The following is a 14,888-nucleotide window of genomic DNA, read 5'->3' as shown; positions in this document are numbered from 1 at the left end:
AATAGGGCTTAATGCTGCAACAATGAACAACAAATCATCTGCCCAGACCAGAAGTGAAGCTGCTGCCCTAGATACTATCGCACTTCTCCACGGGGTCAAAAGAGGATGCAGTCTATGGTTACACTTTCCCTCTCATTCTCTCAAGTTACTCCTGTGAAACAGGCCTCACCCGAAGACACAGCGGCAGACGGCTGAAGCTTTCACATGTTTATCTGTTCTGAGAAACCTTTGAGACCTGCTTCTGCTAGCTGCATTATTGATTTTTCTGTATGGTTTGAAATATATTAGCCGAAAAAAATAATAACCTAACACAAAACAATATAATAGCTAACATAATTTAATATAAAACTAAAGCTAAAAGTAATACTATATAATGTAATCAATATAATATGACATTACATACACACACACACATACACACATATATATATATACATATATATATACATATATATATATATATACATATATATATACATATATATATATATATATATATATATATATATATATATATATATATATATATATATATATATATATATATATATATATATATATATACACACACACATACATACATATACACATACATATATATATATATATATATATATATATATACACATACACATAAATATATATACATATATATATAAATATACATATACACATACATATACATATACATGATAAAAACCTATGCAAAAGCTAAGTTTAAGCTAAAATGAAGTTTAATAATGACGTTTTAATAATGGAAATTTTCATAAACTAAAGGTTTTAAGTTAAAAGTTCTCTTTGGTGTGCTTCATAAAACCCAAATTTAATACTAAAGCTAGGATTTTACATTTTCGGAAGAAAATGTGAGCGGTTCCTGTCTGTCTTAAAGGTTTTACTGGAGGTTGCCAGGTTGTTGCTAGGTGGCTGCTTATTGGCCCAAGTCAAAAGTACCGATCTCAAAGCAACTATGATATGAAATGATCTTTTTAGTCACCGGATGCATGTAAAAAGCAATATTTACCATTTCGATGGGATGTTCTTCTGTTCATTGGCGAAGGAACCAAAGCGGTGGCCCGTAAGGAAATTGCTGCCGTATTTGCGCACAAAATCATCAACGGCCTGCCCCCACCAGCGGGCGTGACGGTAACTTGTGAACTTCAGCACCAGAGTCCTTCAAAAAGCAAAAAGCTCTTTCACTTTATCAAAAAAAAAAAAAAACGGTGCATGTCAACTGCATATTGCCTTAGTGAGCATGTGAGTTCACACACCTGGACAGACTGTCTATGCGGACACCATGCTTCGTCTCAGTGTCTTTAGTGTCCATTTTGATGCCGAAAGCCTTATCCATTAGCAGGACGAATGAGATGGCACCTGAGTCTGGCTTCATGAGGACAAGGAAAGAGTCCTTCACCACCATCCACCTGTAAAGACCAACAATAAGAAAGAAAAGGGTCTTTACTTGAAAATCATCTTACCGTATTTTAAACCAGGGAAAGTCACATGGTGATTGTTTTGTGATCCTGTATAATTTGACTGACCGTTTGGACCAGCGGTAGCACATTTTACTATGGCCACAGCAGTTCAGTCCAGGAATACGGTGACCCCCTGACCTTTTGAGAACCATGCCATCCCTGGGAAGTTAACAGTGCAAAATGTCACAAAATGCAATAATATATCTATAAAAAAATTATTTAAAGTTCAGTGGCTTCAAAGCCAATAAATGAAGACTCTTACAAGCCTTTTGGTCCCAAATCATGAATGAAGGACAGCTGACTCACTTCGATGAATTCCAACTATGGCACAAAACAGGTTGTTAATGTATGTAATTCAAGAAACATACGGACTGATATAATGTACAAAATCCAAATATACACATACTGTTGCATGGTAGCTTCTATACATTGGCATTTTAAGCAGCTTATTCAAGTAGTCTTCAAGTTGTCTCTGTAAAGGAAATCATACTAGTCAGACAGCAATCATATGAAGTTGTCAGTAGTGCAACAGTGAAACAGGAAACTGACTTTTCGACTAGACACTTGCTCTTCCCTGGCCAGTTCTTCGCCTCCTCCCCGGGGTAGACTTGGTATGCTCCGTTCAATGTTTCTGTTAATAGTGTGCCTCCGCTCTGCATGACTATTGACCGAAAGAGATCTTATGATTGTCACAAGACAGCAAGGATGCATTAAACTGATTAAAATACATTTATAAAGTAACAAAATACTCCTAGATCAAATAAATGCTGTTCCTTTGAACATTGATAAGAAGAAGAAATATTTCCTGAGCACCAAATCATCATATTACAATGATGTGAGAAAGATCATGTGACACTGAAGACTGGAGTAATGATGCTGAAAATCCAGCTTTGCCAACACAGGTATAAATTGGTTTAAAATATATTAAAAATATAAAACATTTATTTTTAATTGAAATAATATTTCACAATATCACAGTTTTTATTACTGTATTTTTTTTAATAAAACTAGCATTGGTGAGCATAACAGACATCTGTAAAAAAAATATATATAATAATAATAATAATAATAATAATAATAATAATACCTTAGACTCAGCAAACTTTAGAAAAAAGTTTGACATTTTTTTTTAATTAAAAAAAAAAAGCCTAATATAATATAATCTATACAACACATACACATATACATATACATATATATATATACATATACATATATATACATATACATATATACATATATATATATACATATATATATATATACATACATATATATACATACATATATATATATACATATATACATACATATATACATATATATATACACATATATATATACACATATATATATACATACATATACATATACATATATATACATATACATACATATATATATATATATATATATATATATATATATATATATATATATATATATATATATATATATAAAAATAATAAAACACATACACACACACATATATATGTTAGTAATATAAATATAAAATTGAAATATATTAAATTTACATCATATTTTAGAACGGGTTACCTGCGGGACGGCAATGGAATTCGGAGGAAGGTCTTGTAGGTGCGTAGTTCCCTGTGAAGCTCCATAAAATGTTTCTCCTTCCTCTTGATCAACCAGGAGAAGTTTCCATGTCTCATTTCTATCTTAAACACTGCAGGAAGGGACTGGATGCATGACCAACCATTAGAAAAAAAGGATAGATTAAATCATTTCTGCTATGATTTACTCACCCTCATGTCTTTTCAACATGTATGCTGTTTTCTAAACAACAAACATGTGGAATTGGACCAAAAGAAATATAATACGGCTTTGGGATACTTGGAATATCGTACAAAAGGATCACTTTGATGGTGCGTTTACTGTGTCTTTTTGACAGATATTGCCACCAACAGTAAGTGGAAAAGGCTAAAAAATTAACTAAAGCAAAAATAACAGCTTTTGGAATTGGAACGACGGGATGCAAAGCAAATTATTAATTATTCCTTTAAGATTTCAGCCATTTAATCTTTTAACAAACTATTTCTGAAACTGAGGGATAAGCTTCCATCAGATTCATTATTTTGTCATTATTCTTCTGAAAAATGATTTTGCATGTGCTAAGTATTTTCGTATATGGTGTCCAGATCTCCAGGGCAACATGTAAATTTCCTTGGAAACCTCGAAATCTCCCGGGCAACAACTATACCTCCTCAGCCCACATACTAACACTCGGTGAAAGGGAGCGGGAGTGGGAGATCTCACCTTAGAGACGCTTCTCTGGGCGGTGACGTTGAAGCGATCCTGGGCAGAAGTGAAGCGTTCCACCTCCAGGATTTTGGCGGTGATGGGAAGCGCAGTGAGAAATACACGCGCCCCGGGCTCTTTAAAGCCTATTGTTTTATACACGGCTGAGAAGGGGATACGGTTTTCTGTGGACAAAACACTTCAAATTAATTTGGGACAGTTATATACACTCCTGTTGAAAAGATTAGGGTTAGTAAGATAGTAAAGTTTTTATAAGCAGTCTCTCATGCTGATAAGGGCTGTGTTTGTTTAATCAAAACAACAGTAAAACAGTAATATTGCAATTTAAAATATACATGTATTTTATGTTTTATATTTATAGCTGAATCTACCCTTGCTGAAAAAAAGTTATTAGTTTCTTTAAAAATTATTTATTTTTTACATTTTATTTGGAGTATTTAGTGATTTTATGCTGTTATTTGATTCTTTTACCTGCCCTATTGGGGTCCTGGCCGTCAAACTCCTCTTCCCCATCTCCAATGTCGAGTTCTCGTGTGTCCAAGTTCTCCATGATATCTGTCATATCATTAGCCACCAGATGCAGGGTGCTGACCGCGGGTTCTTGCTGTCGCAGCATGGCTAACAATCGGCCTGCTGGCCAGGGCACTCCTTTAAGACACACAACGCTTTGTTTAACATGAGAAATGAGGATGTCATAAAACATAAATCCTTCAAACTTTCATGGAATGGTATGAGATAGGATTGTTTGAATATCGTCTCCACAATGAGAATGTCAAACAAACTTGTGTATGTGTGTGCTTTGCCTTGTTTTTGGTGAAGCTGGAATGCGAATTAGAGGAACTCATTCAGAACTAAAACAGAAAAAAAGTTAACTAAATTGGGGACAACAGACCGCAGTCTGCAACCACCATCCAGTTCCTCTTTCCTTTTAACTGTTCACAAAAATGTTTGAGAAGCTTAAAGACATCACATACAAAACCAAAAATCCCCCTTTTGTCCAGACACTGCATGTACCGCAGCAACACCATTCATTAATGCCACAACCAAATTCAGCTTTGACCTGTGCACATTTGCTTTGCATCGTCTGACTAAAGAGATATAGTAATCTATAGTAAATACCGTATTTTCCAGACTACAAGTCGCATTTTTTTTTTCATAGTTTGGCTGGTCCTACGACTTCTATTCAGGTGAAACTTATTTATCAAAATTAATTTGACACGAACCAAGAGAAATGAACTAAAACACATGAACCAATAGAAAACATTACCGTCTACAGCCGCGAGAGGGCGTAGTCTACACTGAGCAGCATAGAGCGCCCTCTGGCGGCTGTAGACGGTAATGTTTTCTCTTGGTGCTTGGTTCTAAATAAAAGACTTCTAGTCCAGTGCTACTTATATGTTTTTTTCCTCATTATGACGTATTTTTAGACTGATGCGACTTATACTCAGGTGCGACTTATAGTCCAAAAAAATGTTTTTTAATTTGAAGAATTTATTATCTTCCATTTTCAGATCATATTTGAGTAATAAATTCTACATGAACCTGGTTGAGATACTACATTTGTCTTTCTAAATTAAAATCATTCACTCTTCATCTCAGTGACAGAACTTTAAAAAATTAGGAAGATTAATCATCAACGATCACTTTTAACACTATAATTTAGTCGGAAATGACTTTATGATACCTGTAACATTTTAATCGACTCTCAACTTGACGTGCTGTATATGTGAGCAGGTCTGAGTGAGAGTTTTGTCTGTGCTGGAATCAGGCTTGTTAGACACTCTCAGAGTGAAGTCCTGTTAAAGCACAACTCTTGTTTCCATGGATCTGATCTTTAGCCACCAAAGCCCATTAGAAATCACCACCTCTTCAGTAATAGTTCAGACACTTCTCTGCTGAATGAGCGTGTGAACTGTCCTAAATTGTGATTATGAAAATTTGAAAATTACGAAAGCAGGATGAAAATAGATCTGCACTTAGGCTACTTCCTCTAAGATGATTCGCTGATGCAAAGGATCTTGACGAGAAGTTCATTTTAAAGAACATAAAATTGCACAACTGCAGTCTCAAATCAACCAGGGCTCGAGTATCAAGGTATAACAGAATCAAGCCCTGTTCACACCGCATGTGACACACAGCGACATAATCCCATTCATTTTCAATGGAGAGCTGGCAATATTTTTTTTTTTATAAAGGCTATTATGTTTAGGTTCAGTGATTTCAGTTTAATGGCAGTAAACATGTCATTTTCATTGCCATTAAAGTGAAATAATTGAACATAAACATAGAAACCAGCTCTTGGATGCTTTTGCATATGAAGACTTCAATTATATTCAGAAAACTGATTTGCTTCTTGTGATAGGACTTACTATTCCCATGCTTTTCTAAATATTCAGACTGGTTATTTGCATGTAGTGGAAGATAAAATGAGCAACAACAACAACAACAAAAAAAACTAACTGAATTTAAGTGATTAGAGATCTGAATATCATACAGACTTGAGATAAGTGTTATCATTATTTAAATTCCATAGCTGATAAATGGTTGATATGAAAGTTCTGTTACTTTGTCTAAATTAATTAAAACCCGACAAAGAAAAAAAAGGATCCTTTTTATTACTTCATGTGAATTATAATATACAGTATTTTAATAGGATATTAATTTAGAGATTTCCTAAAGATGATATTTAACAGTGTTATTCAATTATAAGTTTAAAAGAAAGAAGCGTTGGACGAAAGCAAAGACAATCTAAATGTAAGAATAGAGGAAATGAGTATGCACAATACTGTAGTGATCCATAAGATCTGTAATATTGGCTGATACTGCACACTCATACTAAATCTCAAATTCTGAAAAACATAAGTATATCTGCATCACTGAGGACTGAATGTGTTTCAAGGAGGCCATAAAGAGGAAGATGAGAGGTTTTCAGCTATTTGAGAGATCTTGTTTTTGCAACATTAGCTTTGAATTGGCTCTCGTCTAAAAATTCAAATTCACAAGAAAAGCTCAATTTGGTAATTGTAGGCTTATATTACAGTCATGAATGGAAACCTACTATAAACAGCCATAAACAGGTTGCTATGCATAACAAGAATTAAAACAGTGTGTTTGCCAAGGTAATAAATCACACAGGATCAGTGCCATGAATAATGTTCTATAGTGATAAAACAAACATTAGAGAATATTTTCCCTAAAAAACCTCGTAAAAGCCACAGACATGAGGATATGTAAACGTCAAAGACTTTAAACAAATAATCCTCGTTTTATGTAAATCACACAGTCAAATAACCTCGAGTAACATTGCACAAACATACATCTCTCACACCGTGACAGACAAAGGACCGCTTAAGGGTTACGTTTCAGTGTTGAATAGTCAGCAAAACACAAATTCACACTTGTATCGATTCTTGTGACTTTTGCTGAGAAGGTTTCACCTCCACCAGTCTGTGGAAACGGCTCCGTTCTGACAAGAGGAGGAACACAAACACACATTCCAACAGTTCTGGAAACCTCCCTTGTGTTTTCACTGACACACCTGTACGTGTGAAGGCAAACAGTGAAAGATCGGCTCAATGAACTACTACATCAAATAAAAGCGCTCAACTGCAGAGCAGCATCAAAGGCACATTCCCATCACCACCACCACCACCACAATAGAAACACCCTCAAGCCCTCAACGCCCAGCATCATGCTACTTCAAGTGTCAAAATGAAGCAGACTGAAATGTGTTTATGTAGTTCATCTACAGTAGTCCAGAAGCTACATCACACATCCGGTGGCCTGTCCATTTCATAGGTGCTTAAAATGTCTTGGGAAAGAATGACTGTGCTGTACTCGGAGTTAGGAGTTTGGTCAGGAACCACCTGGAGATGACCTGCAACCATTTAGGGCCATAAACGCTCATAATCTCTTGTAAAAATATAGATCGGCAGAACATTTTATTATATTGTTTGTGCTTTTTTGCCTGCTTTTTCTGCTTTTGAAGTGAAAGGTTGCACTTTAATCATTTACAATCTGGGCTTTTAGTAAAAAAGTCTGCATGCATACTGAATAGTTAAAGGCAATCCAGGAACCGGTGAGTTACTGACCCATGCACTGTTGTGCAGGTTGCTCCAATGGGACTTTCCCTGTAATTAATTCACGGCCAATAGTGCTCGTTGAAAGGGATCGGTTTAACTGGCAAGTAACCAAGTCTTTGCAAATATAAAAGCAGGAAAAGGGGCCACAGTGTCCTTGTGTGTGGAGCAACTTGATGAAGCATGTCCCTCTATAACAGTAAAGATGCAGATCAGTTCTGTCGTGCAGGGAGTGCAATGACGTTAATGTGGCAATACCAGTTTGACTAAGTATTCAAAAACACCCTTTCCCTGATACAAACACGACTTCCAGTTCAAATAACATGAAACAGAGAAATTAAGAAATGAATGAATGAAAGACAGGGTCAGGATGTAATAATATTGAGATCATTTAGGTTTATTTTTGTATTGTGATTCCAAATCTAATCCTTGTATAATGCAATCTCATTCAGCACCACTTTTTTCCTCAAAACTATGAACATGAAAAATGTAGATAAACAAACAGATTTTTGCAATTGTTATAGCATTGTGAGATAAAATATTAATTCTTCGATATACTGAGATTATTCCTTTATAACATGCCTTCTGTATCGCTCAGAAAATAAGGACATCTATTCATGCTTCATTTTTTTTTTTTTTTACCATATTCTACATTTAAGAATAACAAAGAAATCTGCTATAAGATAACACAGATGGAAGTATATGGTAATTATATAGAGACAAAAATATGTAAACAAAAAAATATATACACATTTTAATTGTCTTAAATCTTATACATCTATTTTTTTTGCTTCTTTACTGGTCACTTGTAGGTTGCTTTTCATAAAAAAATAAAAAGGTGCTATTTGTATTTGTCTACAAACAAATTTCGGGCATTTCAACCTTTAGATCAAAAGTTCTTATTTGATAATGATAACCAAACGGAGTCAAGTGTGTCTAAATTTTTCACTGGCATTGAATCATTTCCGAAGCTTTCTGAATCTTTTCTCTTTTACAAACATTGCTGCTGTATGGAACCTTAACTGGTAAAATACAAGCGATGTTCTGCACAGAGAAAAAAATGCTCCAACCAACCAAATGCAAATACAAGGCAATGTTTTCCATGTGAATTGGAAGTGTTGGTGTGAGGTGCACACTTCCAGACACAAATCAGGTAGGTGGACAGCTTGCATTGTAGGAATAATCTATAAAGTGAGCTGCTTTAATTGTAATTAAATTTAAAAAAATGTTTTATAAATATAATGTCTGCATATATTACATTGACATTCCACAGTGACTCACGCTCTCCCACATGCATGTGCACAAACATTCCGAAAATCACACCCTCTGTGCAAACGCAGATCTTTCTGATGGCTCACTGTGCATACATTTCATGCATTTTTTAAACTAGCAGTCACACGTTGTAAAAAACACAAGTGACCCATAGCAGAAGAGTTCCTTCCTTATTTTTGCCGGTTTAAAATGCATTTTTCTCTTTGTAAAGACAGCAGAGAAATGTGAAAATATCATCTAACCCATTTCTACTATTGATAAATGATTGTTCACTTACCTGCCCGCGCACAGGCAGAGATACCCCCATCATTCCTATTATCCTCTGAGTCTTATTCTCCCCAGAAAAGTCTACTAAGCAGAAGCGTGTAATAGAGTGAAACACACTGGCAAACAGCAGTGTGTGTCTGAGTATATGTCCAAGAATAATAGAGGCTGAAACAGTAGTCACATGCCAATAGGGGGAGGAGTCTAACTAGCCTTACAAGAGATGCATCAACATGCTTCTTGTGCCATATGTTTTGTGTGGGATGTGCTTTTTTATCTCAAAATCTTGAAGACTGACATTTCATGCTCAAAAGTGCCATTTAAGTTAATATTTGCCAGATGATTCAGGGCCAACGTCTTATGTAACACTTCTCTCCCTCTCTTATTGCTGAGTGGATCGAGTCTCCACACAAACATCACATTCACCAGAGCCTTCATTTGGTTTTATTCACATTTTAACCCATGAATCTAATCGATGCGCACCAGCTTCTGGACTCCTAGCATAGCATTTAAAACAAAGTAGCGTTTGAGCCCACATTCCCCTTTGTTCTCAGAGAGAAAGCTGTTATTAAATGTTCATCTCCTGGTAAGACTGCATGGCAGATGACATGACAGTCCATACACACCCACATGCCGTGCAGACCGGGTTTGAAATGGAACACTTGTGGCTCTTTTAGTGGTGATGGAAACCTGAGATACTGCAGAAAGTAACGAAAACGGCCACCACAGATGGTTAAATGTGATAAAGGTTTCTTTACACATACACAGCCAGTAGCCGTTAAACAACTCATATTACATTGGATGAGTCAATGTAACCCTCATTTTAGTCATCAAAAACCCCTAAATAAAGGGTTTTTAACTTTTTTTTTTTTTTCAAGCAAAGGGCCCTTTTTAGGGAAACGTTGTTAAATAATGTAAAAAAAATGTCAAGTGTGTGTGTGTATATACATATATATATATATATATATATATATATTTTTTTTTATAACTATTGTTGAATTTTGGTCCTGACCTATAATAACAATAATTTTAATAATAATAATCAGCTAGCACCATATTATTTTACTTGCATGCTTTTTGTGATTTGTGATGCCTACTTACATTTTTTTTTAATAGTTATTCAAATTAAATAATATGCTAATATGGTTCTTGAGTATAAAATTAGCACACTGAAATTGCTCTTATTTTGCCATTACAGTAATACATTTTGCCATCACAGGAATACTGTAAAGGACAGCTTAAAACATATGAAAACATGTAATGTATACTGTAAAAATATTTTACAATCTCACTTTTTATTGTATTATGATTTAATAAATAAAATCATATTGTCCATATGTTTAAATGGTAGTGCACATAGCTGTGAGCTTAATGTGTTAATTTGGTGAAACTGAGATTTAATGTCATTAAATTAATTATTAATAAATTAACTTTAATTTACTAAAAATAATAATAATAATTTAATTAATCAGTTCCCTTGATCTGCATGTAATAATAATAATAATAATAATAATAATAATAAATAAATAAACTGGTTAAAAATCAAAAAGTAATTCAAAAGCTGCTGCAAAGCAAATCATTTAGTGTATGCATCAAGCTCAGATACATGAATCTTCAGTGTAGAATCTAAAACAAGCTTTGTTCTGTACTCATTCCCACCCTTGAACAACATTCGATGGAGTCATGACCGTGTTGATCTGTGTTATCCAGGCACTGTGTGCTGGACTGGTGATAAATTAACTGCATGTCCAATAGAATGCATCCTGCCTACTGTTTCTCTAATGGGCTTACATAAAGGGTTACAGAGGAGGGCTAACAAACCACTGCCGGGAATTTATTTATATATTTATTTATTGAACATCGATGCACAATGAAGGCATGTTACCAGCTCATGCTCAGAGAGCAGATACATATGGCATTGCTGAGTGCATCTATAAACAAGCAGTGAATCCACACTGAACCATTACTACTCTGTTTATGACTGCGGCTAAATTATTCAAACGAGCATCTCCATATCCGCATTCCATTGGTTCCCTAATGAGATTTCCCTAATGTATTATTCTACACAAAACACCGCAGACATGATCAAGGGTAAAGCTGTGAAGTAAGCGCCCTCTAGTTGTGACTGACATGTATCGCTTTTTTTAATTTCCTCTTCAGCCCACAAGCAAGTGACTTTAATATTGTTAAACTCGCTGTGATTCGATTAAACGCTGCTAGTAATTTAATTGAACATCCTTTAATTTAATCGCAATCCAGTCATCCCTAATAAAACAATGTTATGCTCAGTATCTGTCTGCTGTTGCTGTTGTGTCACGCTAAATTCTCCTTTTGGAATTAAACAGCGTTTCAATACACCAAGGATATTTAAATTAATGACAGAGGCCCTTTTTAATTTCTGAAATCACAAAAAAAAAAAAAAAAAAAAAAAAAAAAATCCTCAAAAACATTAAGCATCAACATTCAAGTCAAAAATTAAAGGAATAGTTAATCCAAAAAATGTATTCACCCTCAGGCCATCCAAGATGTATATGATTTTTTTTTCTTTTTTTTTTTTTAAACATAGCATTACATCACTTGTAAAGCTAAATTTCACCAAATCTATTCCGATGAAGAAACAAACTCATGTACATTTTGACTTGGATGGCCTGAGGGTGAGTAAATATTCAGCACATTTTCAATTTTGGGTGAATAATTGCTGTAAACAACTATTCTGGTTTATTATGTTAAACTGAAAACATAGTTACTGAGTGTGTGTCTAGTCACAGGACATTCATTAAGCTGGCAAAATGGCCCACAAATGCATATCAACAAACACGGGTGCATATCTAAAACCGCAAACAAGACCACTGGGATAAACACGAGCTCTTCAGCTTTTACAGTCAGTGCACTGAATCATCTCCATCCATGCATGCTTTGCACGTTTTTTTAATAATAAAAGATTCTAGTTCCACACAACAATCACAGACACAAGAACATCGAAACATAAACTTGGTGTATTTTAGGATCTATTGCTCATCCTCACTAGAGTTCAACTTCCTGTCCCTTGATAAAAAAAAAAAAATTCAATTACACCACAATAGACCACAAGCCCAATTTCCCCTTTCCTTAAAGCTAAACGCACATGCCTGGTCATATCTCGATTTTACTTTGAAAAACAGTAAAAATAAGAACCACTTCTCTAAGGATTGACCAGAAAAAAAAGGTTCTGAAATATACAGCTAGTCGTTTCATGTGCATTGCAAAGAAGATCCAAAGTGTGAAGATGCACACAAACCACAATGAGAGCACACGACACCACCATGCCAACCCAAAGACGGCTTTCTTTGGACTTGCTCATTTGACCAACAAGCAAAAGTGGCAAGTCATCTCGTACAACACCCTGTGTTTCATAAAAGAGGAGGTGGTTTAGCAATTCTTATTGCCAATGTTACATACAGCGGATATGACATGTACATTTAAGCATCTCCTCCTCCTGTATAACATCAGCATTATCATCTGACAGCTCTCATGTCATCAAAAGACCTGTCATTTCATTTGATCCATTGCTGTAGTACTCAGAAACCACACCTATATTTCAAGGAATATGCAGTATTACACAATTATGGTCTCTTTTTAATACATGCACATTATCTAAATGCGTGTTGTTGTCAGAAGAGGAAGTTAGCCTCATTAGGGTAAAAATGATGAAATAGCAGCTCTGATGAAAAACACACCTTCCCAAATCAACCAGTGACTCCCATTCTGTCCCGAGATCCTTGAGAGGGGACTGTACTGATATGACAAGACACAGTACGACCACACAAACCTTACAGGACTATGCAATACAGTGTGGTCAGATTATGATGTTTATAATTCGTGTTATTGTAGAAGTTCACCTGCCAATCCTAAATAAGTAGTTTAATTGTAGGAAACAAAGCATATTTACTAAACATTTTTGGATAAATCCCACAAAACCTGTCTGAACTGAACTGTCCTGGCCACAACTCACACAAAAATCAAACGGAATAAAAAATAAAATGTAAAAAAATAAAATGTAAAAAAAATTTAAGTCAAGGCTTTCAATGACTTATCCAACAAACAAATCAATGAATAAAAACAAATTTTATTAAAGGCAGTGTAAAAAAAAAGCTGGATATACATACATACACAAACACATTATAGGCATTAAAAAAGGTCATTTGTAGTGGACAAGGGTTCTTTTTTATTAAATTATTGTTATTAGATTATTAAAAATATTCAGGCAACCAAAAATGGTTCTTCTATGGCAGTGATCCTCAAATGTGGCTTGCAAGATCCAATTTCCTTCAGAGTTTAGTTGCAACCCTAATCAAACAAACTTACCTGGGAGTTTCTAATGATCCTGGAGACACGGATTAGCAAACTCGCGTGTTTAAATGTGTGTTAGATTAGGGTGAGAGCTGCAGAACTCTTCAGGAGAGTGGGTCTCGCAAGCCAGATTTGAGGATCGCTGTTCTATGGCATCACTGTGAAAACCCCTTTATTGATCCTTTATTTTTAAGTGTGTGGGAATCACTTCATGGATGCAACATGGAGTGCGCGGTCACATTTAGGTCCTACAAATGAAGTTCCAGGCAAGACATTAACATACAATGAATACACAGCTGAGCTCTTCTATCTGTTAGCATTTATCAGCTGTCGAGACAATTGTAACTAAGAATCAGTTCTAGTCTCCGAAGTTGCCCTGCAGGTACAGCAGGTTCAGAATCAGTGGGTGTGGGCAGTCGAAAAACATTACTGCATTGTTTAAAAAGTGTCACTATGAAGTAGTTAAAATAAACATATTAAATCCCATGGTGTCTCTTTCATAGCCTGCTCTGCTCTGATCTGATCTGATCTGATATGTGGCAGTTCAGAAGCACTATATGGCTGCCACCTTCTGTTTCCTTGCGTCTCAAACCTGTCACTCTTACTGCATAGTGGTCTAGCTGTGTACTCAGCCAAGATGTCATTACTTTTCCGCTTGTTAAAACTTACTCAGGTCATTTCTACTCTCATAACAGAGTCTTATTTGGTCAGATAAAGCAAAGTAAACATACCTGATAAAGAACTGGAGGCACGACCGCGCTGTCGTGAATCTGCTTCTCAAATAAAGTCAGCAGCAGCGCTGGAGGAGGTGAACGCGGATCATCTGCCTCGCGCTTCCTTCTTCTGCACTGTTGGACACGCCCATTTAAATTATGCATGGACGTCCACACCCGCGGGTTGTTATTTATAGTCTTAAAAATAATGTGCATACGCTGATATACATCTGTTTCTCATCTGATTTCGAAATATATTAAAAAAGTTAAAAAAGATATAGCCTACCATATGTTTATAATGGGTCTATGTGTAGCCTAAACCAGTGGTTCCCAAACCTGTCCTGGCGTACCCCCAACACTGCACGTTTTCTTTGTCTCCCTAATTAAACACATCTGATTCAACTCATCAGCTCAGGACAGGTTTGGGAACCACTGGCCTAAACTAAGGTCTCCAAATTTGACAAGTCAAGAAGCCTTCC

At 35.4% G+C, this 14,888-nt stretch overlaps 1 protein-coding gene across 2 annotated transcripts in view; it reads right to left on the bottom strand.

Moving 5' to 3' along the window:
- Window positions 1–14,572, bottom strand: part of LOC113066158 (phospholipase D1-like) — a 29,384-nt gene extending 14,812 nt beyond the window's left edge. The window contains exons 1-10 of one of the 2 annotated variants that reach the window (XM_026237864.1): window positions 14,428–14,572; window positions 4,224–4,400; window positions 3,750–3,916; window positions 3,030–3,172; window positions 2,022–2,133; window positions 1,879–1,944; window positions 1,735–1,793; window positions 1,539–1,631; window positions 1,269–1,421; window positions 1,022–1,171 (exon numbers count right to left, since the gene is read on the bottom strand). In XM_026237864.1, coding sequence (XP_026093649.1) covers window positions 1,022–1,171; window positions 1,269–1,421; window positions 1,539–1,631; window positions 1,735–1,793; window positions 1,879–1,944; window positions 2,022–2,133; window positions 3,030–3,172; window positions 3,750–3,916; window positions 4,224–4,368 — 1,088 coding nt within the window. In that variant the 5' untranslated portion in view covers window positions 4,369–4,400; window positions 14,428–14,572. Of the gene's footprint in view, window positions 1–1,021; window positions 1,172–1,268; window positions 1,422–1,538; window positions 1,632–1,734; window positions 1,794–1,878; window positions 1,945–2,021; window positions 2,134–3,029; window positions 3,173–3,749; window positions 3,917–4,223; window positions 4,401–9,380; window positions 9,531–14,427 lie in introns of those variants that run through there. The other variant, XM_026237865.1, reaches the window with a different exon arrangement.
- Between the last annotated feature and the right edge of the window lie 316 nt (window positions 14,573–14,888).

The sequence above is a fragment of the Carassius auratus genome, chromosome 49, assembly GCF_003368295.1.
Source record: "Carassius auratus strain Wakin chromosome 49, ASM336829v1, whole genome shotgun sequence".
Taxonomy (NCBI): domain Eukaryota; kingdom Metazoa; phylum Chordata; class Actinopteri; order Cypriniformes; family Cyprinidae; genus Carassius; species Carassius auratus.
This window is presented reverse-complemented; position numbering and strand designations above follow the sequence as displayed.